The 21,256-nt window shown below is 47.5% G+C and overlaps 3 protein-coding genes across 4 annotated transcripts in view; 2 read left to right on the top strand and 1 right to left on the bottom strand.

Annotated features, from left to right (window-relative positions):
- Positions 1-20,881, top strand: LOC131140675 (uncharacterized). Its single transcript, XM_078796351.1, has 28 exons — positions 1-203; positions 2,542-2,655; positions 6,579-6,640; positions 8,421-8,516; positions 8,601-8,678; positions 8,741-8,833; positions 8,926-9,128; positions 9,196-9,395; positions 9,841-9,941; positions 11,258-11,347; positions 11,477-11,590; positions 11,664-11,801; positions 11,891-12,055; positions 12,207-12,319; positions 12,871-13,039; positions 13,200-13,296; positions 13,386-13,585; positions 13,666-13,830; positions 14,026-14,166; positions 14,898-14,999; positions 15,079-15,255; positions 15,354-15,512; positions 15,661-19,572; positions 19,665-19,796; positions 20,064-20,257; positions 20,386-20,458; positions 20,535-20,620; positions 20,716-20,881. The coding sequence occupies exons 2-28, from the start codon at positions 2,565-2,567 to the stop codon at positions 20,879-20,881; spliced, it is 7,317 nt and encodes a 2,438-aa protein (XP_078652477.1). The 5' UTR covers positions 1-203; positions 2,542-2,564.
- LOC131140235 (BRF1 general transcription factor IIIB subunit a) overlaps positions 1-21,256 on the bottom strand; it is a 273,391-nt gene that overhangs the window by 49,631 nt on the left and 202,504 nt on the right. The window lies entirely within an intron of this gene.
- LOC131140714 (uncharacterized) overlaps positions 20,663-21,256 on the top strand; it is an 11,663-nt gene continuing 11,069 nt past the window's right edge. The window contains exons 1-2 of the mRNA XM_078796352.1: positions 20,663-20,836; positions 20,905-21,195. Of these exons, the coding sequence (XP_078652478.1) occupies positions 21,097-21,195 (99 nt within the window). The 5' untranslated portion in view covers positions 20,663-20,836; positions 20,905-21,096. The remainder of the gene's footprint in view (positions 20,837-20,904; positions 21,196-21,256) is intronic.

Below are 21,256 nucleotides of genomic sequence, written 5' to 3' on the forward strand. Positions count from 1 at the left end.
GTGTGTGTGTGTGTGTGTGTGCTCTATATTTAGTGATATCCAGTGAAGTATGGCCGAGGCGTCTCCGGTGTCACTCATGCTCCTCTACGCAGTCATCTTCAGCTTTCACTGGAGCTGCTCCACGCACACGGAATCACACATCTTCTTGTTCTGCTTCTGGTTCTTCAGTAGTGGATCTGGCTGAGTGCTGACCTTTGCTTCATGTGAGTAGACCTCCTGTTGAACACGCGAGCTGACATGCACGGCATGAAGGTACTTGTGGACGTCATTCGAGATGATGTTGATGTGTGCACGAGTGCCGCGTTGTTTTCTGACACTTGTTGCTTTCTTATTGAGTTATTGTGTTATTGGTGGACGTCCTGGTCAAGGACTCATGACCGGCATCTTCAAACTGATCTGAGAGCAGCACGTCTCCCCCTCCGCACACCCATGGCTATTTTTGGCCCCCCCCCCCTGACCTCTCGACTCCTACGGTATCTGACATTCCCCCCCTCAAAGGCAACTGAAGTTGTAGCACGTAGCTAATGATGCACATATTTTCTATGTTTTCATGTCACCTTTGACCCCACACAAAACCCCATTGATGGACTGAAAATAATGGACGTAATGGTCCTAATGGACGTATCTAACCTTTCACCTCATGACTAAAAGGCAACTGTGCTGCTTCCATCCAGTATACTGTATGCTAGGTGATACGTTGGAAATATGCATTTTGTACATTTGGACCTCAATGGGCTTTTAATTAGAGCTACAATATGCAAAAGCAAAAACATTTGCAAAAACTTGTCATTAAAAGATGAATAATAATAAAGTGAAATAGGTTGTTTTTCACCTGATCTAAAGTTGAATACCACAGACTATAAAAGCCAGAATCTGCTCCCAATTGTCATTTTGTGTCAGGTCATGCCCCCCTGACGGCCAAAGCTAAGAAGCTTTCTCTTCCTGAACGTGGACGGACCGTCAAGCCGCATAATCAAGGCCCCTGGCAGCGTGCCATTGCTGCTGAGGTTGGACGCGCTAAGACGGTCTTTCGACATTTTTGGAAAGATGGAACAAAAAGTCAAGTTGTCAGCCCAAAAAATGACCTGCAGCGCAATAACCGTCAGACGGCATCTGCGGGAAAAGCGTTTCAAAAGCAAAAACCTCGTCTCCTTCAAGCCACAAAAGGACCGTTTGGACTTTGCCGGGGAGCATCAAACATGGGTCATTGAAAGGACCCCCCCTACATCCCGGCACAGTGGAGGGGGGTCCATCATGATCTGGTGTGCTCTTTCATTCAGTTTAACATTGGAGCTTCAGGTGGTGCAGGGTTGTCAAACGGCGTTCCAAAGTTCCAAAAGGTAGATTTTAGCTATTTAAGATTGTGATCAGGTTTGTATATGGAGTACATATGTATAAGATGTATTGTTTTAGTAGCGTTTGTGTTATGATTTAAAGAACAGCCAAACACAAAAACCTTTTTATAAAGTGCTTAAAAATGACCCATTGACAAAACCTTACCTTTGACCTATGATGGAAGACGTCTTGTGTCAGATGTCAGTCAAAATCAGTAGAATTCTTGCTTTCACGTAGAGCAGGAATCCCTATAAAATTGATGAGTTTTCCATGATTGTACTACTTGAGTGTTTACTATCAAATACAGGTAGACATACTATAGTGTATAAATATACATGTGCAGCTAACTCACCTAGCTAACTCGCTTATCTTGTGTCAGAGCATATTAAAAAACACCAAACAGGAAGTAGCAGAGCGCTGAAAAGGCATGTTGGCTGTTATTGTCCTCATGGTATTTTTACATCATAATGTGAAGTATTATTTATTATCGGTCATCATTTTTGTTTGAGTGACAGTCAGTCAGATGTTGCTAGTTTTAGATGGTCATGCTAGCAGCTAGCTATGAGCAGCTAGCTAGCTGGGAGCGTTAGCTCGGTAGATTAGCTTGTTGTTGACTTTGTAGGCATATTAAGTGCTGGTTGCATAACAAAAATGGGAATATCTCATTTCTTGAATTACATTGAGGAAATGTTGTGGTTGGTGGTCATCTTCATCGTTTGTTTTTGTACATTTCATTCTTTGTGTGTTTGTGAGACGCCTAAATGGCGCCCAGCGTCCACCTATGAGGACGTACATATTCTAGAACACGCCGCAGCTGACATGGCTGACAGCGGCCTCGGGATGACTGGCATGCCGCGCTATAACCACACACTGGCGCCTGTATTTCACCGTGAATGTTAGAGGGCAGTGGTTGGCTTCTAAAGGTCCTTTTTCCAGATCACGCGTGTTGGCGGCCTGGCGGGCTGCCATGCACACACACCTTTGTTAGCTGGCGCTACCAGGAAGTTGGCCATCATAATTCAACTCCGCCCGCTGGCAGCGACTGGAGATAAAAACAAACACGGTGGTCCTCATGTGTTGTTGTGTTCTACGCCTTCCCCACACGTCCTCTTTGGACAGCTGTCAATCACACACATCAAAGCCATTGCTTGACAGACACATTGTATAGGAATGGTAATCATGGTGATAAATAATGTTTGTGTGCAGAGTGACGCCATGTTACACGGAAGATGACGTCAGAGGCGTTCTACAGCGATGACGTCACGGGGGAGCGAGGGTCTGTCCCCCTGGACATTGACAACGTCCACATGCTGCTGCAAGGTGGGACACACCGAGCACACTTTGCACTCCTTAAAGGGGACCTTTTTAACCTTTTTTGACCTATAAATGTTCCAGTTGTATAAATGTTGTGTTCAATGACGACAACGTGTCAGATGATGAAGAAGGGAGCCCTGAAAGACGTTTGGGATGGTTTTAAACACCCTGATTCAGAGGGTTTTTTTCTGACACTTCACTGTGACTTCACAGAAACGTCAAGACTTCCTTATATGGGCGTGTCTGAATACAAGCTGAGTGGGACCAATCACAGTGGAATAGGCATGCCCGGGGGCGGGCCATGGGTTGAATAAATTAAAACACACCATTTTGTAAATCAGCCAGAATAGGTGCAGATTCTAGAAGAACTAGAAAGCAACCTATGTGGGTTATTGTGTGTAGGTGCTCTATAGGACTCCACAACAACAACAACAACGACTGAAAATGAGCATAACAGGTCCCCTTTAACACACTTGGGCATTTTTTCTTCAAGATGTTTCCCACAGGACCATGATGTATCTGTGGTGTTGGCTTGTGAGGAGTGTGGGGTAGATGTCATCCTTGCCTAATATCAGTGGCATCATTAGGCCTATTTTAGGGGGGCATCAGCACCCCCTAAAATGTTCTTAAGACCCCCTAAATAATTTGATATTTTTATTGATTTCCCCCAAAAAATTTCTAGATTTTTTTTTTACCAAAAAAATCTCTGACAAATTTGATATAATAGGACAAAAGCAAGCTAATAAGCAAGCCAACAAGCAGGCTAATACTAGCCTAGTAGTAGTAATCAGAGGAAGAATAACGATGATAGTAATAATAATAGGCTAATGAATAATGTAATAATGATTATGATATGATTGATGACTGTCCACTGGACAGAATGGTTCCAGAGCTTGAGCAGCGGTTTTGCAGTATAGATTGTGTGTACTTGTGTACATTTAATGGTGGCCTAAAACTATTGAGTATCTCTACTAAATCTGTCCAAAAGTGGGAAACTTATATCCCGCTTCTTCTTCCTTATTTGGTTTTGGGATTTTTTGGAATGTGTCCTACATTCATTCATATCCTGTGCATCTCCAGGGGGCTAAGCCCCCCCGTCCTCAGAACCTAGTGACGCCCCTGCCTAATATAAATGTATCAATTATTTTTGGGGATGCCGTGGGAGACGAAAAGTGAGCAAAAACATGAAAAGCAAAATAAATATGTTTAGAAATAAAAAAAGTACTTTCGTCTTCTTGTTTTGTTTTTATATCCCAGCAGTGCTTTTCGATGGGGAGGGGGGTGGGGGTGCACAGCAGGATAAGAGCAGAAAATGTGACTAGGATTTATTTTAAACATAACCTGGAGGGGTCTGAACACCCGCTAAATATAGCAACAGTTACAATGGAAAGCTACCCAGACAGCTCTGTTAAAATGTGGCGGTCCAAATTGATTTGTGTCAGGCCACAGCAAAGAAATGAACGTATGGACGGATGGTGAGGGGAAGGAACAGGATGTTGTTTCTATACTTTCATCTAATGGCCCTCTAGATCATTCTGGGGTTAATAATCTAATAATTATTAATTATAATTATTATTATAATTTTTGTAGTCCGTAATAAGTGTCATCTTATCTGTGCGCCTGGAGCCCACCACAAAGAAATTTGGACCGCCACAAATAAATGTGGCGCTACCTGTTTGCACTCGCTCATAAACACATAATGCACCTGGTCTGCCAGAGAATAAGAAGGCATAGCAGGAGGGATCGTGTTGCCAAATTAGAAACCTTGCTGCTATATTTAGCAATTTAGCAATGAGTAATCATACCCGTCTTGTGACTTGTTTTCAAAACAGGAACTCAAGTGAGGAAATCAAGTGAGGAGATTTTTGGCAAATTTTGTGCCATAGTCAATTATGCAAATTTGACATCACCCCACCACCACATATAGATTCCAGTCCTGTGGGAAACGCTGTTGATGTTAGCATCTGCTTGCGAGTCCTTGATGTTTTATTACTTGTATTGCTTATTTCGAACCAAACAGCTACACAGGTTCTATGGTTATCATTACACATTTGCTTGTGGTGCTACAAAGAACCCCCCCCCCCCAAATCACTTAGTGGCGGTTGATTGAGCAGTGTTGCGTAACATGGTATTATGGAGGTGTATTATATTCTGTATATATGGTATACAAGAATAAGCAAAGAGTTACTCATCAATACTCTTAGCCCGAGTGGGGGGGCATGAAGATTGTTGTTGTTTTTTTTACAGGGTGTAACCTATTCACTGCCAGACGGAAGGCGGAGCCTAAGTCAGTTAAACCTGCTTGAAAGGTGGTTGAACCGGAAAAACATATTTCATTTTCATATTGGCCACTCGTGGGCTACACCACACACACACACAGACACACACACACACACAGACACACACACACACACACACAGTGGTGCACGGATCGGGGGCGGTGGGGTTGAAGCATCACCTGGTCATGTGACTGCTCAGTCAGCATGGGTGAGTTGTCTTTTCCTGACTTTGGCCTCTAAAGGTAACACAGTCTAGTTGGGATGCATTGGAATTCTAACTTAGTCCAGGAAGTCGTTCCAAGTCAAGCAAGCAAACAGACAAACTTCTTTCCATCCTCAGAAGGTTGGAGATGATAGTAGCTAAAATAGTAGAAGTGATAAGTGGACAATTGGATGCACCCGCTAATGAGTCATATGAAGCATCCTATCTTTATTTAACACGTTTATTCATGCGGCTGTAGGAAATGAGTGGTTCAAGAGTATGTGTGAGATTATCACTGACAATTTCATACTTTGCTGTATCAAAGTTTTTATTGAACCATATGCTTCATATTGGACTAATGTAACTTGTGGTCAACGTTTCAATGTTTAAAGGGCTCGAACCTACATATGCAACTATTCAGACCTTTGTATATGTTGTCAATGTTGCTCTGCATGATCATACTTCATACTTGTTACTTTCCCCAAAAGACTAATTGAATTAGCAAGGGAATTAATCCTTCAAAAATTGATTATTGACTGTGGAATTAATTATTGGTTTATTGTGATAATTATTGTATTACACTTTTTTTTTAATATTTGGGATTTAGCTTTGTAGTAGCGTTGAGCGATTAAGCCTGAGGTCTGATCTTGTGACTTGCAATTCTCTACCGAAATGCTAGGGGGCAGACTGCCCAATCACACTGTTTGACTAGCTTGTTCTCTTCCTGTGTAGTCGGCGATCTTTCGTGATGTGACACGATTTCTCGTTTGGTGAAAAGTTGTCTCATAAGACAACGAGACTGTGAACGATGGCATTGCTGCTATGAATGACAATACAGTAATATGGAAGATGGAAGTGGTGGAGTGCAAAGCATTTTTGGAAGCGCACATGAAGTGCTTTAGGCACACTTTGTAATCCGACCTACCCCGGGGTTCATAGCGTCAGCATCAGTGAATTACGTGTGGCTTGCTACTTGTTGATGTCCACGCAGAAGCTGTGGTAGTTCTACATTGATCAATTTGACTTGAGATTTGTCAGATCAACCAAAGTAGATGATCTGACTTGTCTGCCCCCTTCATCACAAAGTGGCTCTAAGCCGATATTTTATTTGACTAAGCCAACTTTCAAACACCGGCGATCATCATAACACGCCTCGTACATAGAAGAGATCCGTGTTGACAATTAAGCAACATGGCCGGAAGAATGCAAATTTGTCCAGTACACAACTTGAGAATTATGGAGTATTTAATGAAAACAAACTTACTATACTGCCCCACTGGGATATAATATCATTTTGAATCTGACATGAGCAGGATAGGTTCAGAAGATGAACGTGTGAACAAATGGTGTCCTAAATGAAAAGGACTGTTGATCAAGTCTCCAAGGATATACAGGATTCTTATTCCACTTCTATGCAAACTAAGTCTTTGTGGTTTCCTCCTCCTCAGTGGAGCAAGAGCAGATCCAGAAGAGGACCTTCACCAACTGGGTCAACGCCCAGCTGGCAAAGGTGAGACCTTTGACCTCTCTGCAACTCACTTTTCACCAAAGCCAGGAATGAGTTTGCTCCGACTTGCTAGCTTAGAACACAAAGTCAATGTGGACACGCAAATTAAATCTAATATTTATGTTGCTGTTGTGGCTGCATGGTGGTCCAGTGGTTAGCGTGCAGACCTCATAGCTAGGAGACCCGAGTTCAATCCCACCCTCGGCCATCTCTGTGTGGAGTTTGCATGTTCTCCTCCGTGCATGCGTGGCTTTTCTCCGGGTACTCCGGTTTCCTCCCACATTCCAAAAACATGCTAGGTTAATTAGCCACTCCAAATTGTCCATAGGTATGAATGTGAGTGTGAATGGTTGTTTGTCTATATGTGCCCTGGGATTGGCTGGCCACCACTCTCGCCCCAAGAAGACATCTGGGATAGGCTCCAGCACCCCTGCGACCCTCGTGAGGATGAGCTCCATTGGTGCATTTACTGTCATGGACTAGTTGAGTGCATAAGTGCATTCACATTGAGCAGTATGACATCATGCTGTCAGTACACTACCTGGTTCCTAAGTGCACTTGATACACTTCACATTGTGAGTGCGGAAGATGGACACTTCTCACACTCAAATAAGTAGAAATGTGCAAAATGGTTCAAGGTTCACAGGTTATTATTAGCCCTGTGGAAAAAGCAGTAGATGAGTCCTTGCCACCTTTCCTCCTCCTGCCTGAGATACCCCTTGGTTTCACTGACTCACCAAAACTGGATGAGGACTCAAGTTTCAGTACCTCACGGGTACTTGGTGAAGACTTGCATTTCACTGACTCACTTGACAAAGACTTGAATTCCACTGACCCATCAGTGCTCGATGGACACTGGAGTTTCAGGGACTTAAGAGTGTTTGGAAAAGACTCAGGTTTTATTGACAGAGACTCCAGTTCCAGTCATGGTAGCTTGACAAAGACACAAGTTTCACCGACTCATGAATACTTCACAAAGACTCAAGTGTCACTAACTCCTTGGTACTCGACAAACACTGGCGTTCTACTGACTCACTGGTGCTCCACAAAGAGTGGACATATTGTAATTCTTACATTAATGCTCTGTGACAGGTGATGCAAACCACTAAAGTCAATCCATTAGCTGTGATTTCCATTAGTAAGAGACTCATAAGAACTCATTTGGGTTTCAAATGGTCAAAAGTCCAAGGCGCCATTCATTCCAGTCCACTGGAGGTCAGATGGGACAGGAGATGACATTGATGGGGGTGGACAACACTAAATAGAACACCAGAGCAAGACGGACAGCAACAGCCGTGTCTCTACCACTACACGCCCCCCCCCCCCCCCCCGTCACCACCCCCCCATGCCTGCAGGCAGCGCTCGCTAACAATAAACTGTTAGCATGCACGTAACTGTTCATGTTCCCAATGCACGTGACGTTTGTGTCACAACACTCCTCTCAAAGTAGAATGATCTCCACTCAGGAGGTCACCTGCTGGGCAACTTCCTGTCTAAACGTTTTCTTATTGAATCCAGACTTTTTGGATGTCAAGTATGAGGTACACCTTCATCCCCAAGTAGCATCCCCGCCTTCTTCTCTCCAGGCTGGGATGTTCCGGGTCGGAAGGTTGTTGTTGTGCTTAGAAATCACTTTGAACTTGGCTTGCTAGATGGCGGCGCCAGTCCTAACTGCTTTAATTAAAACTCCAAGTCCAACACCCAAACCTCGGCTATTTTAAAACTAAACGTCTTGTCTCTTCAATGTGACCTCATGTTTGACTGGCGGTGTGTTGACTGTCAGAGGAGGCCTCCGTGCATGGTGGTGGATCTCTTCAACGACTTCCGCGATGGATCCAAGCTGTTGGACCTGCTGGAGGTGATGAGCAACCAACGCATCGTGAGTGGTCCTGCATGGCACACTAACGCTCACACTGAAGCACATCGTGATTGTCACGCTAAATTTGATTGCTTGTTCCATCAGAGCCGCGAGCGAGGAAGAGGAACTTTCCAGCACAGGAGCAATATTGAGAAGGCCCTGGCCTTCCTCAGGCAGAAATCAGTAAGGAACTAATCAACCATGTAGCATGGTGTGTCTAATTCAAACGTCTAATGCGATTTTAGATCAAACTGGTCAACATCAACGTTCCCGACATCATCGATGGCAAACCTTCCATCATCCTGGGCCTCATCTGGACCATCATCCTGCAGTATCACGTCAGTTCCAAACCACTTATGTCTCCATATTAGACGCCCTAATCTCTGGAAAGCCCTCCATTGACCGGAAAGTCTTTGTGTCTGGGCCACAGATTGAGGAGCTGGCCAGCGCACTATCCTTCAACTCCCGTCAGTCCTCCATGGAGTCTCTGGCCAGTCTGGACTCTCGCTCCACGTGGTCCAGCCGCTCGGCCAGCAGCAGCCCTGTCCCCTGCCGAGGCTCGCCCCTCCACGCCCGCTTCAGGGTGTCAGCCAAGAAGGCCCTTCTTCTGTGGGTCCGCGAGCAGTGCCACAGGTATGACATCACACGTGGAAGAAAAGCTCAGGTCAACGTGATCTTCTCATGAGGTGTTTTCTTGCAGGGCCGGCTGTTCCGTCAATGTGAAGGACTTCAAGGGCAGCTGGCGGAGCGGCCTAGTTTTCCTTGCCATCTTGTACGCCCTCAGGTCCGACCTGGTGGATCTATCCAAAGCCAGAAGCAGGAGCAACAAGCAGAACCTGGAGGAGGCCTTTTGTGTGGCCGAGAGAGAGCTGAGGATCCCGCGGCTGCTGGAACCCGACGGTGAGGAAGCCCCGTTTGACATCTTGGCATGTTTACACTGGGATTGGCGGCCGCTTAGTCCTTCACGTGTGTGATGCCGTGTCCCTCCTCTATGGACGTCTTTGTGGACGTGTCTTCTCAATCCGCCACAAGCTCCCATAAACATTTCTTCAAAGAGGTCCTTATGTGATTCCTACTTCCCACCGTGTCCGCGTCGCCTCCGGGCATCCCGAAGCAGCAGTCAGCTGGTCAGCCAGCTGCTTGTTTGCTCCACTCTTCCATAAAACACTCGCTTGTTTCACTTTTGCGCTGCTTGTTAGCCACACTAGCATCTCCCATGGAGGCGGGGGGGTGGAGGGGGGGGGCTGCTTACTTAGCAAGCTTATAAAAATGCTCAAGTGACACCTTTAGCTTGTTATTGCGAGAGACGACACAGTGATGGCCGACTGTGATGATGTCCATGCAGATGTGGATGTTCGAGAGCCCGATGAGAAGTCCATCATGACCTACGTGGCCCAGTTCCTGCAGTATTCCAGAGACCTGCCCATCCCCGACGAGGACGTGCAGGTCAGCGAACCTTTACACGCCACCGTGGCACGCAGTCATTACTCAGTACTTGATCAGGTTGCCATTTTTGGTTAGCTAGGATCCTAACTAGGAAGGATGAGGAAAGATTGTGAGGTGAAAACACTGTAACTGAGGTGGACGCTAACCGAGGCGCCACTGTATTCTTGTATTAACAACCTCTGTCAAAGTTGCACTTTAATTGGAGGCTTTTAGTCATGTGAAGCATCTTGCTCTACTTGCTTGGCACAATATTCCACTTTGGTTCTTTTGTTTTGTTTTTGAGAGTCCGTGCTCTCGTCTCAGTCTCTCAACCCATCAGAAACCAGATTAAGATTAAGATAATCTTAATCTTAAACCAGATCCATTTGTGCCTAAAGTCCAACGACCTCGTGGAACACATGGAAGACATTAAAATACTACACATTTATGTCAAAAATGTATGATGTTGATGATAATTTAACATTTTTTGTGTTGTACAAATGTACTGTATTTTCTAGACTATAAGTCACTCCGGAGTATAAGTCGCACAAGGCCAAAAATGCATCATTAGGTAGAAAAGAACATACATAAGTCACTCCGGAGTATAAGTCGCACAAGGCCAAAAATTCATCATTAGGTAGAAAAGAACATACATAAGTCACTCTGGAGTATAAGTCGCACAAGGCCAAAAATGCATCATTAGGTAGAAAAAAACATACATAAGTCACTCTGGAGTATAAGTGGCATTTTTTGCGGGTAATTTATTTTCCAAACTACTTGACCAAAACAGACATTAGGTCCTCTTGGAAGGCAAGTTGTACCAATAAAAGAATAGAGAACAGGCTGAATAGGTGTAAGATATGCTAACACAATGCTTATTCAGCTACACTAAAAATAAACATGGAAACAAAAGGTGTCCAGTCGCAGGAACAGCCAACCTATGAAAAAAGTGTGACTTATAGTCGGGAAAATACGGTACTTTAAATTGAAGAAAGAGCATACTACCAGTCCAAAGTTTGGATAAACTTGCTTACGCTACTGAAGAGAGAAAAACAGGCAAAAATTGAGTGAATCTCAGCTGACATCTGGCTAGAGGTCCAGTACACACTGGACAGGTCCACTGTGCCATGAAGCAAAGCAGCATGGGGCCTCATTGCGGTGTAGCGACCGTAGTAAAGTGGCCCGTCAGTGAGTGACTAAGCACGCGTCCAGCATGCGCTTGCATGATTGGCTTTTGGTTGGACTTTTGACGGCATCACATATCGTTAAAGTGAAGCTTTTCCGTCATTCTGCTCCAATATTGACTCCTCAGGATTCCTTCCTCCTTCTCCCCGCAGACACAATACTTGACTCCTCCAAAAGCTCCTTCTCCTCTCAGCCTCCCTGTGCACTATACGCCCGCTATCTCTGCTTCGCCACTGCGCCAGGTACCTCCCATTGCTTTGCTTGATCCCAGTCCGCCGCTTGTAGGTTGGCTCCTTTCGGGCACGGTGGCGCCAGCGTGCATCAGAGCATAACTTCCGGATGCGTTCATTAAAAACTCTTTTGGTTGCTAGGCGACACCCGAGCGTAAAGCACAGGAAGTGTCGTGCTGGCTGCTTCAGGCCTACGATGAGCTGCTGGAGGGCTGGGACTCCACCGAGGGCGAGAGCTACTCGGAACGTTACCACGTGAGCCCCGTCATTGTGTTGGAGTAAACACGCTGTGGAGTCAAGCGACAGTTGATCGATGTTCATGGTGCAGGTGTTCCAGACCTTTCTGGTGTCCTTCAATGAGCAGCGGCGCCCCATCATGCCCCTGCTGACCGCCATGAGACGAAGCGCCAAGCTGAGTGAGGAGCAGCGAGCCCTCAGGGAGGCGTGGGACGCCCTCACGGAGAAGGTCCATTCTGACCTCTGCTCCGACCCAGATAGTATTTACCTATTTGTTGTTTTTAAATGGAAATGTTTATCATTTTATTCCAAATGCAGCTACGGGACTACAAAATAGAGTTAGACGTGAGGCTACCGCCACCTCTGGACATGGTGGCACGCTGGCTGCTGAGAACCGAGGAGGTCCTGGCCGAGGAAGACGCTGACCCCCTGGACCATGGCCGGGCTGCGGACGAAGCCAAGGAGAAACAGGAGCAACTTAAGGTCAACATTTAGGAATAATTCATACCGCTGCCCTGATGATTCCATTGGCTAATGGCTGGTTCCTCAAAGGTTCTGCTTTGGTACCCTGGGCAGCTTAATGTAGACTGGACCTTGAGGGACACAAATGGACTCCAACTGTCTGTTGTTGTAGGTCTGCCTGGAAGAGATGCCCCAGCAAGTGAAGACTTTCCAGGCCTTCCAGAACCAGGATGATTACGGAAACATGTTGGTCCCTACTGAAAAGATGGAAGAGCTGAAGAGAAGGTGAGGTTTTACGTTCTTTTAGAAAGTCAACGAGTTTGAATAAAATCATGCAGATAGGACAGCTCTAGCCTGAGAGCTTGGCGCGAGATCCAGTCTATTTGTCCTCTAAAGGAGGAGGCGTGCCCAGACAGGGATGGTTTGGCTCTTCATGGGGCCTTGGTCGTTTGGGTGGCATCCCGTTCACTTTTAATGAAGGTCACTGACCCACCTGAAACCAAGGTGGCTGTGTGTTGTTTATTTGTTAGACGCTAAATGACTGAATGTTTGAGGAAGGGATGAAAGGAGAGCAACCTCAACACTAACGTAGATGGCTTCCCTCATTCCCGTTCCTTCTCTGTCCGGAATGTCCTCATTTTGGTCCTCATAAGAGAGCTCTTTGTCTATGGTGGGTCCTGTCTTTAGGTGTACCATTCCAGTACACATTCTGACGCACACTAAAAGGCCACTTTCAATGCCATGTTCCCAACAGCACTCCTAAGTAGTCCGAGGACCCCCCCCCCCTTCCGTGTGCATTCATAGTTTAGATTTCCCATCACCTTTTTCCTCTCCAGGTTCACCGGCATACGGGTGACGGCCAAGTACCATGGCATCAAGCTGGAGTACCGTGAGGACCGTCACACGGTTTTGGATCTGCTGGGGCAGATCAGGACAAAAGTGCGCTTGTGGAAGAGGCCTTATCTTTCTCCAGAGGCTGTCAGAGTGCTGCTGCAGGAATGGCATGTGGGTGGTCTTCCTTGCACATTTTCCCTTTTGGAACTCTTAAGTGTCACCTGTAAAACGTAGATGGGGTATGATAGTAGGAGGCGAGCAGCCATGCACATAGATCCACCAGGCTCCTGCTGATCCAGGAATGATTGTGTTTTGAATGTGTGTGGAACAGGAGCTGGTGAACACCCAAGAGCTACCTTCCATGTTGGAAGCAGCTCTTCATAAGTTGAAGCTGGTTGCTGAGAAATACGCAAGCAAGTCTGCCCTGGGTATGTCAATTCCTAAATCAGTCTGGTCTAGCGAACAAAGGATGAACAAAGGATGAAGAAAGGATCCCTGACGTCTGCATGCGTTGCAGCTGCAGACTACCACCATGTTTGTCAACAAGTGACGCAGCTCTCGGAGGACACGGCGGCGGTACTGGTGGAGGTCACCTCAGCCAAGAGCACCATGGGACGGACTTTGACCGCTTGGGACTCCTACAGCGACGGGATCAGCTCCATGCAGGCGTGGCTAGAGCAGAGTTCAGCCCGCCAGAGCTACGATCCTCGATCAAAGGTTTTTACAGTCTTGATTGACAGGAATGGATTTTCTGTTCCGTGCCAAAACTTTTTTTTCTACCTTCCACTTGAATGAAGGTGACATCCGAATCCCTGGATGAGTGGAGATCCCGACAGGCTCACCTGAACGAGGTGGCGAACTTCCTGATAGAGTCGAGCGACCCACACACCAGCAAGAGCCTGGCAGAGGAGCTCCACAAACTCAATGTGAGCTGGACCAAATGCATCCAGAGACATGCCTTGGTAGGTTTTATTGATCTTCATATTGTAATCATGTCTGCTTGAGTGGCGCCAATGATACCTGCATACATACGTACGTGTATTTGGGCTGCATGACCTCATTGGTGTCTCACATTCATGCTGACACATGTTGACATGACACAAACATTCCCGGTAAATGAGTTATCTTCAGTGAACAGAATTTGGTGGCTTTTCCAGGACAGCACAGATGAGTCTAATGCTGGGATCAAGACCAGACCTGAAGACCTCCAGGCTCTGGTCAGGGAGGCCGGTCTTCTACTCCAAGAGCCTCTTGACGCAATGGCAGGTCCTTTACGCATCTACAGAAAAAGAATGCAGGTATGACATAGACAGGATGGATGGATGGATGAATGGCATTGACAGGATAGATGGATGGACAGGATGGATGATGGATGGCATTGACAGGATGGATGGATGGACAGGGTGGATGATGGATGGATGGACGGCATTGACAGGATGGATGGATGGATGGATGGATGGCATTGACAGGATGGATGGATGGATGGATGGCATTGACAGGATGGACGGCATTGACAGGATGGATGATGGATGGATGGACGGCATTGACAGGATGGATGGATGGATGGATGGATGGATGGCATTGACAGGATGGATGGATGGATGGATGGATGGATGGATGTATGTGTGATTAGATTTTTGATGAAAAGCCTTGCTGAACTTTGAACCCAGTTTTCATATACTGTCTTGGTTATGGTACCATATTGTAAGAACTTAGTCCGTTGGCAAAGTGCCCCAAACGTTGCCACTCAGTCTCCATATCTTGAGTGTGACTGCTAAATAATCCTGCTATCAAATGTATAAATTGTCTATAAAATGTGTATTTTATTCATATTTTTGGGTGTCTTAATTAGATTGACACGATTTCTTAGGAGCAAAACCGCTCCGTCTTTCGTACAATTGGGTTTTCGTCTGACCTTGAATTGCAAAAACGGAGAAACCAGGATACTAAAATGGAAATGTATATTTTTAGGCGTCATCTGTCTACATTTGGTTAGCAACACTTGAACTCTTTGTCTTTTATCCTTCAGTTCTTACTGAGGAAGATAAAGGAAGTTGATGAGGAACCTCCTGATTCATCTTCGGAAGGTCCAGTTGATAAGTTCCAGAAACTGAAGATGGCCATGCCTCAGGTATGTTTCCTCTTTGGTGTCACCACAAGGTCCGTTGAAAGAAGGCAGCCCACCTTACTTAACAACCTTTTTCCAACAGACCAAGCAGACTCTGTGCCAAGCAGAGCAAGTGTGTGCGGAGTTGCAGCACAGTGTCTCAGGTCTGGACAGTCGTCTGGCTGAGCTATTACTCTGGGAGACTGAGGCTCGGGACCTCTACCAGCTGCTGAGGGCCACAGAGCGACAGCAGCGGAGAGGCCAGGATCCAAGAGCTCGGGTGAGATGATCCACTGAGGAGGGGGCCATCGATTGGCCACCCACAGTGCTGTTGATAACTATCTGTTGATAACTGTGGGACACTGTGTACTCCTTCAGGTCCTGATATCTCGTGGGCTCCAGTTGGAGGGTCAGGTGGTGACAGAAGATCAGGACCTTCAAGTATTAATAATGAAACATCAGAAGAGCTCTCCCATTCAGTACCTCCATGCGTCCACCATGCAAGAGCGTGTGAGGGCGGCGGTGGCTCAGTCGCAGGTTAGTAGACCGTTAGATGTTCATGGGTCTAGCTTGGTTTGAGAGACTGGAAGGCAGTTCCACAAAGTCCATGCCAAAAAGAAAGTGAGTGACATGGAGACGCTTGTTGTCGTTTTGTGTTTGGTGACTTATGCGACTTGCATTTCAGGAGGCGGTGGGTATGCTGAGCAGCCTGGGAGCCAGAAGAGACAGAAGCAGGAGCCCCACAAGAGAGCCCCCATCCAAAGTCTTCATTCAGGCTAAAACCAAGCCCCATCATCTAAGACAGTCTGACACTGGACCACCAGTCCAGGAGTGGGCTACCTTGCCGGAATGTCATCCCTCTCAAGACGTGTTTGTACCAAAGATCGTGGTGCAGGAATACGGAGAAGAAAGGAGAAGTTCTCCTCCACCGTCATTTAGTTCTATACAAGCAGCCATGCAGACCAGGCCACCACCAGCTGAAGGCCATTCTCAGGCCTGGACACTAGTGACGGGACAGCAGCAGCAGACTGGGGAGGACACCTCGATACAGCAGCAGGAACTTAGAAGACCAAAGCCACAGGAGCCCAAGTATCAGCAACTGCAAATAGAAGTACCAGAAGAAAAAGAGATCATTAAGAAAGAGACACAAGTACGGAAAGATGAGCGACCGGTGGAGATTAAGGAAGTGGAGCAGTACGTCCAGGTCATGCCGCAGACAACTGCAGTACAGGAGCCGATGTCACCAGCAAAGAAACCTCTCAACTCACAAGAACTTCAATCCAAAAAGGCCCAGGCTTTGAAGAACCGCCCCTGGCTTCAAAGACCACCAGAACATGAACATCAAAGTCCAAATAAGGTTTCTGCTCAAGAACCAGTTCAGGCTACGCAGACACAGACAAATAAAGACATAATGGGTTCCAGCGAGGTTGCTCATCACCATACAGGAACCCCCAGGACTCAGCCTGAAACCCAAGACGAGTCGGCTGGTCGGTCAACACAACAGAAGGAACAGCCAAGAGAACAACGGCAGAAACGACATACGCCAATTGTAGCAGCACAGCCGGATAAAGACACACCAGATGAGCCAGTAGATCTTCCTCTTCGGCAAGCAAAGGTCAAAAGTCAGCCCCCAGCCCAAACGAGGTCTCAGGTTCAGCTACAGCCTCCGACCCACGGCCAGGTTTTAGCTCAAGGGCCGACCTGGGCTCAAGTCACACCTTCATCTCCCAGGCAGCCTCCTCCCCTGCAGGATCAAATTCAGCCGCCTGTCCCTTCCCACATTCAGCTTCGGAGTCACCCACAGTCCTGGTCCCCTGTCAGGCCGCCCTCCCCTAAACCACCAGCACAGATACAAAGTCAAACCCAAGAAATTGCTCACTCTCAGAGACATCCTCATTTGACTCAGCCGGAAAACCAAGCAACGCTTCAACTTCAAAGTCATTCTCACCCAGAGACCCAAACTACAATCTATGCAGTTCCGCCCCAAACCGCTGCTGCACCCATGGCTCCTGCACCCATGGCTCCTGCACCCATGGCTCCTGCACCCATGGCTCCTGCACCCATGGCTCCTGCACCCATGGCTCCTGCACCCATGGCTCCTACACCCATGGCTCCTGCACCCATGGCTCCTGCACCCATGGCTCCTGCACCCATGGCTCCTGCACCCATGGCTCCTACACCCATGGCTCCTGCACCCATGGCTCCTACACAAACCCAGCTCATGTCACAGACAGGGACCCACCCCCAAACCAAACCTCAACCCACGGCCAAGATTCAACCAAATGCTCAGCCAAAGACCACGCCTGACAACCAAGCACAAAACTTAATTCAGCATCAGAGTCTTTGTCATCCACAGACCCAGACCCAAACCACTGCCAAGTCAATGAATCAACCCCAACTCAGTCCTGGATTCATGGCCCATGAGCCCAAAAAATCCCAAGCAAAGACACAACCTGAAAGGTATGCTCAGCCAATGGTCCAAACTCCTGAGCCCACAGGGGGGGTTCAAACACATCCTATGGCAAAGGTTCAGTCCCAGTCCCAGAAGCACGTTTACTCTGAGATTGTGCCCCAGATTCAAGCACCAACTCAATCTCCATCACAGCCTCAAACCCTTGCCCATTCAAAACCTCAACCAGGTCTGACACAACCTTTGAAACAACACCACCCTCAAGGTCAACCGGTAGTCCAGCCTCATGGTCCCCCTTTGACTCAATATCACACAATGTCTCAGTCAGCAGTCCAACACCAAGACAATATGGCCCCGGGCCACCTTGCCGCTTGGACCCATGGTAGCAGCTCCTCCTCAGGGTCCATGAAACATCCACAGGCTCCGGTGCAACCCCAGGTTTACCCTCAAAATGACCCCACGGCTCAGCAGTGGACTGCCAGGCAGGCGCCACAAAATAAGGACATTGTCCAGCAAAGGCATCACATTTGCCAAACATATACTCAGCTAACGGGTCAAGTGCTGCAGTCTCAGGCTCCACAAGCACCACAGTGGGCTCAAGGGGGTCATCCGCAAAGACCTCAAATGGGGCCCACGGGGTATTCTAACATGGCACTACCATATAATCAATCTCAGATGCAGATACACTCACACGCTCAACTCCAGACCCAAACAATATCCCAAACAAGACCCCCAAGTCAACTACAGACGCACATGCAAGCATTTGATGTGACTCCAATGCAGACACAACCAGGCCTTGGTGGGCAGCAGGTGTGGATGCAGGTACCCCATCATTTCCAGTCCCACCCTTCTTACCCCCAGGGTCAGCAATATCCACCCCATGAACATCAGCCCCAGACTAATATCCGTGCTCAGATACCTCAACAACTACATCATACCAATCTTCAGTACCTTCAACCTCATGGGCAGGCCCAGTCCCAACCTCACATCAAGACACATTCACAAGCACAACCACAGATCCTTCTGACCCAGCAAAATCCTCCGCTCCAACAGATCCCTCCACAATTCAGACCGATGGCTCAGACACCAAACCAACCCCAGGCTCAATCGCTGTCACGATATATGCCTGAACCACCTCCAGCACCACGACCCAAAATGCCATCACCGACTCAAACCATGGTTCATTCGCTACCGCAATGTAGACCTGAACCACAGCTTCCACCACACCCTCCAGTTCAGTCACCCGCCCAACCCAAGACCCAGTCACTTCCCTTATATCAACCAGAACCACAGCCAGCTCCTCAACCCAAGACCCAGTCACTGCCCTTATATCAACCAGAACCACAGCCAGCTCCTCAACCCAAGACCCAGTCACTGCCCTTACATCAACCAGAACCACAGCCAGCTCCTCAAGCCAAAGTTCAACCTTCCACTCAAACCAAGGCTCAATCGTTGCAACAATATAAACCTGAAACCCAGATAGCGGCACATGTTCCACAGCCCCAGCCAGCTCCTCAACCCAAAGTTCAACCTTCCACTCAAACCAAAGCTGCTCCTCAACCCAAAGTTCAACCTTCCACTCAAACCAAAGCTGCTCCTCAACCCAAAGTTCAACCTTCCACTCAAACCAAGGCTCAATCATTTCCACATTGTATTGCAGAACCCCAACCACCCCAGCCAGCTCCTCAACCCAATTTGGCATCAACTCAAAGTAAAAGTCAATCCCTGCCACCCCAGCCGGCTCCTCAGCCCATACAGTTCTCACCAACGCAAGGCAGTGTAAAATCAATACCAGAAACTTCACCTGAACTCAAGATTCAGTCACCAGGACCTGAACCCGAGTCTCAATCACAGTCACAGACCACTGTCCAGATGCCCCCTCCTTCCCAGTCCCAACCTCCAATTCAGTCCACTCCACAATACACACAAAAACCATTCCAAGTAATTGTCCATTCCCAGGTCTGTGTGTCGCCTCAATCCCAAGCAGAGTCGCCAGACCTGTGCTTCACACCTCCGGTCCTTGCTCAAGCACCCCCCCAAGCATACTCAGAGGCCTATGCTAAAGCCCAGGCTTTGGCTAGGAACGGTTTTGAGGAGGCTAAGCACTGCCTGCAGGGCCACATCCTGGAGGCTATCACTATCTTCAAGGAGAAATATTTACCGGACGAGCAAGCATCGCTCACAGAAGTAAGGAGAATGATGGTTTTTCATGGATGGGTCGCATACCTTTTGGACGCTGCTTTGCTTTCCAGTTGAACAAATATTTGTCTCCTCTGTAGACTCTGAAGACCCAGGATCCAGAGTTACTGGAGGAATTTCTGAGAGCAGCCAAAGGCATGGAAGCCTTTTGTACACCTTCACAACTAAAAGACATGGAGGTCTTCACTCAGTCTGTCAGGTCTCAGTGGGAGGTACGGCTTTCTTCACAATGCAATTCCAGTGGAACCCTGGTTTTTGTCCTTAATCTTTCCTTATTAATTAATCATGTATCATCATATGAAAAGTGAAAAGTGCGCACATCAAACGCATCGTTTCCTTGTTTGACACGATGGGAGAATCTAAAGAAACCAGCCAACATATCAGGAAAACCAATATGGATCCCCACCAGTCTGCATGCCAAGTATCTGAAGAATGGAGAATGTTTTGTTTACGTTGATTCTTCTGTCAACATCTACTAGTCTTGCTTCTCCTCGGCGGGAAGCTTTGCCCATGCAAGCCACCAGCTGGAGGCCTTAAAGGAGCTGTGTGACATGCTGAGTCCCGAGGATGCTCATCGCCTTGCCCACACCCAGCTGAGGGAGTGCGAGAGCAGCCTGGCTGCCATCCAACGCCAGTTCAGTGGAGACCAGGAGGCTCCTCTGCCTGATTCAAGGTGAGAAGTGCACGCAGAAGACCAGATTCAGTCAGTCCTTGAAGACTTTAACAATTGTTAAGCCATTCTATTTGTCACACGTGGAAAGGTGTTTCTGTGCTTTCACTTCTGGCATTGTATGTCTACAGGACTCCTGCTGGATTTGGTGTGGATCAGACCCTACAAAAAGAAACTCATGGAAAACCTCAAAGCTCATCTGAGGTATCTGTCCATCACACCCACGTTTGCTTTTGCTTTTTGTTTTTTGCTGATGGAAAAAGCCTCCATGTGTTTGTAGGTGTCACTAATAAAACTCCAAACAGCAACTGTGGAGCAAAAAGAGGAGAAAAAGCGGCCACCCTTTGGGGAAGAAGCTTTGGAGAGGTAGACGGAGTTAGATGCTCTCATGATGAAAGGTTTCCTGGTTGAGGTTCGGGTGTTCGGTTGACGCGTCGGGCCTTTGTTCAAACACTTTCCAGATACGATAACTTCAAGAAGTCTCTGCAAGTCCAGCTGTCGAAAAACGAACAGAGCATCAATGATGTTCCATCAGACTCTGTGACCCTAAAAGGTCTTCACACACGCCTCCAGGAAATACAGGTACTGGGTCAGCATGGGACATGGTCCTGGTGGACCACAAGTTGAACTAATCCAGTCTTCTTTTTTAGTTCTTGAGGCAAGAGACAGAATCTTTGTGGTCTGAGTTTGCCAACCAGTGCTCCCAGTTGAGTGGAGACGATGGTGTGGAGCAGGAGAAACTGGAGCTTGAGGATCAGTGGCGGGCCCAACAGTCCAACCTTCAGAGGAGAGGCAGCTCGCTGGGTGCCGCCCTCAGACAGATTGACTCGACAGAGAACCACATGGTGGATTTCAGCGAGCGCCTGGACCGCTACCTGAGACAACCCAAGGACGTCACTGCCTTCACGTTGTCAAACACCAACATCCTGAAGGACATCAAGGTCCTCTGTCTGGTCCGGTCTGTCGGAGTCTGTCGCTCTGTAGCAGATTCTAATCCATCTC

The sequence above is a fragment of the Doryrhamphus excisus genome, linkage group LG14, assembly GCF_037039965.1.
Source record: "Doryrhamphus excisus strain RoL-2023G ecotype Guam linkage group LG14, RoL_Dexc_Guam_v1.1, whole genome shotgun sequence".
Taxonomy (NCBI): Eukaryota; Metazoa; Chordata; class Actinopteri; order Syngnathiformes; family Syngnathidae; genus Doryrhamphus; species Doryrhamphus excisus.

What these genes read in the sequence shown, in the direction of transcription:
- LOC131140675 (XM_078796351.1), top strand. Translation starts at nt 2,565, where the DNA reads ATGACGTCAGAGGCGTTCTACAGCGATGACGTCACGGGGGAGCGAGGG. An exon ending in CCTTCCTCAGGCAGAAATCA is followed by an intron (nt 8,679 to 8,740) that starts GTAAGGAACTAA and finishes ATGCGATTTTAG; the next exon opens with ATCAAACTGGTCAACATCAA. An exon ending in CTGTCAGGTCTCAGTGGGAG is followed by an intron (nt 19,797 to 20,063) that starts GTACGGCTTTCT and finishes AACATCTACTAG; the next exon opens with TCTTGCTTCTCCTCGGCGGG.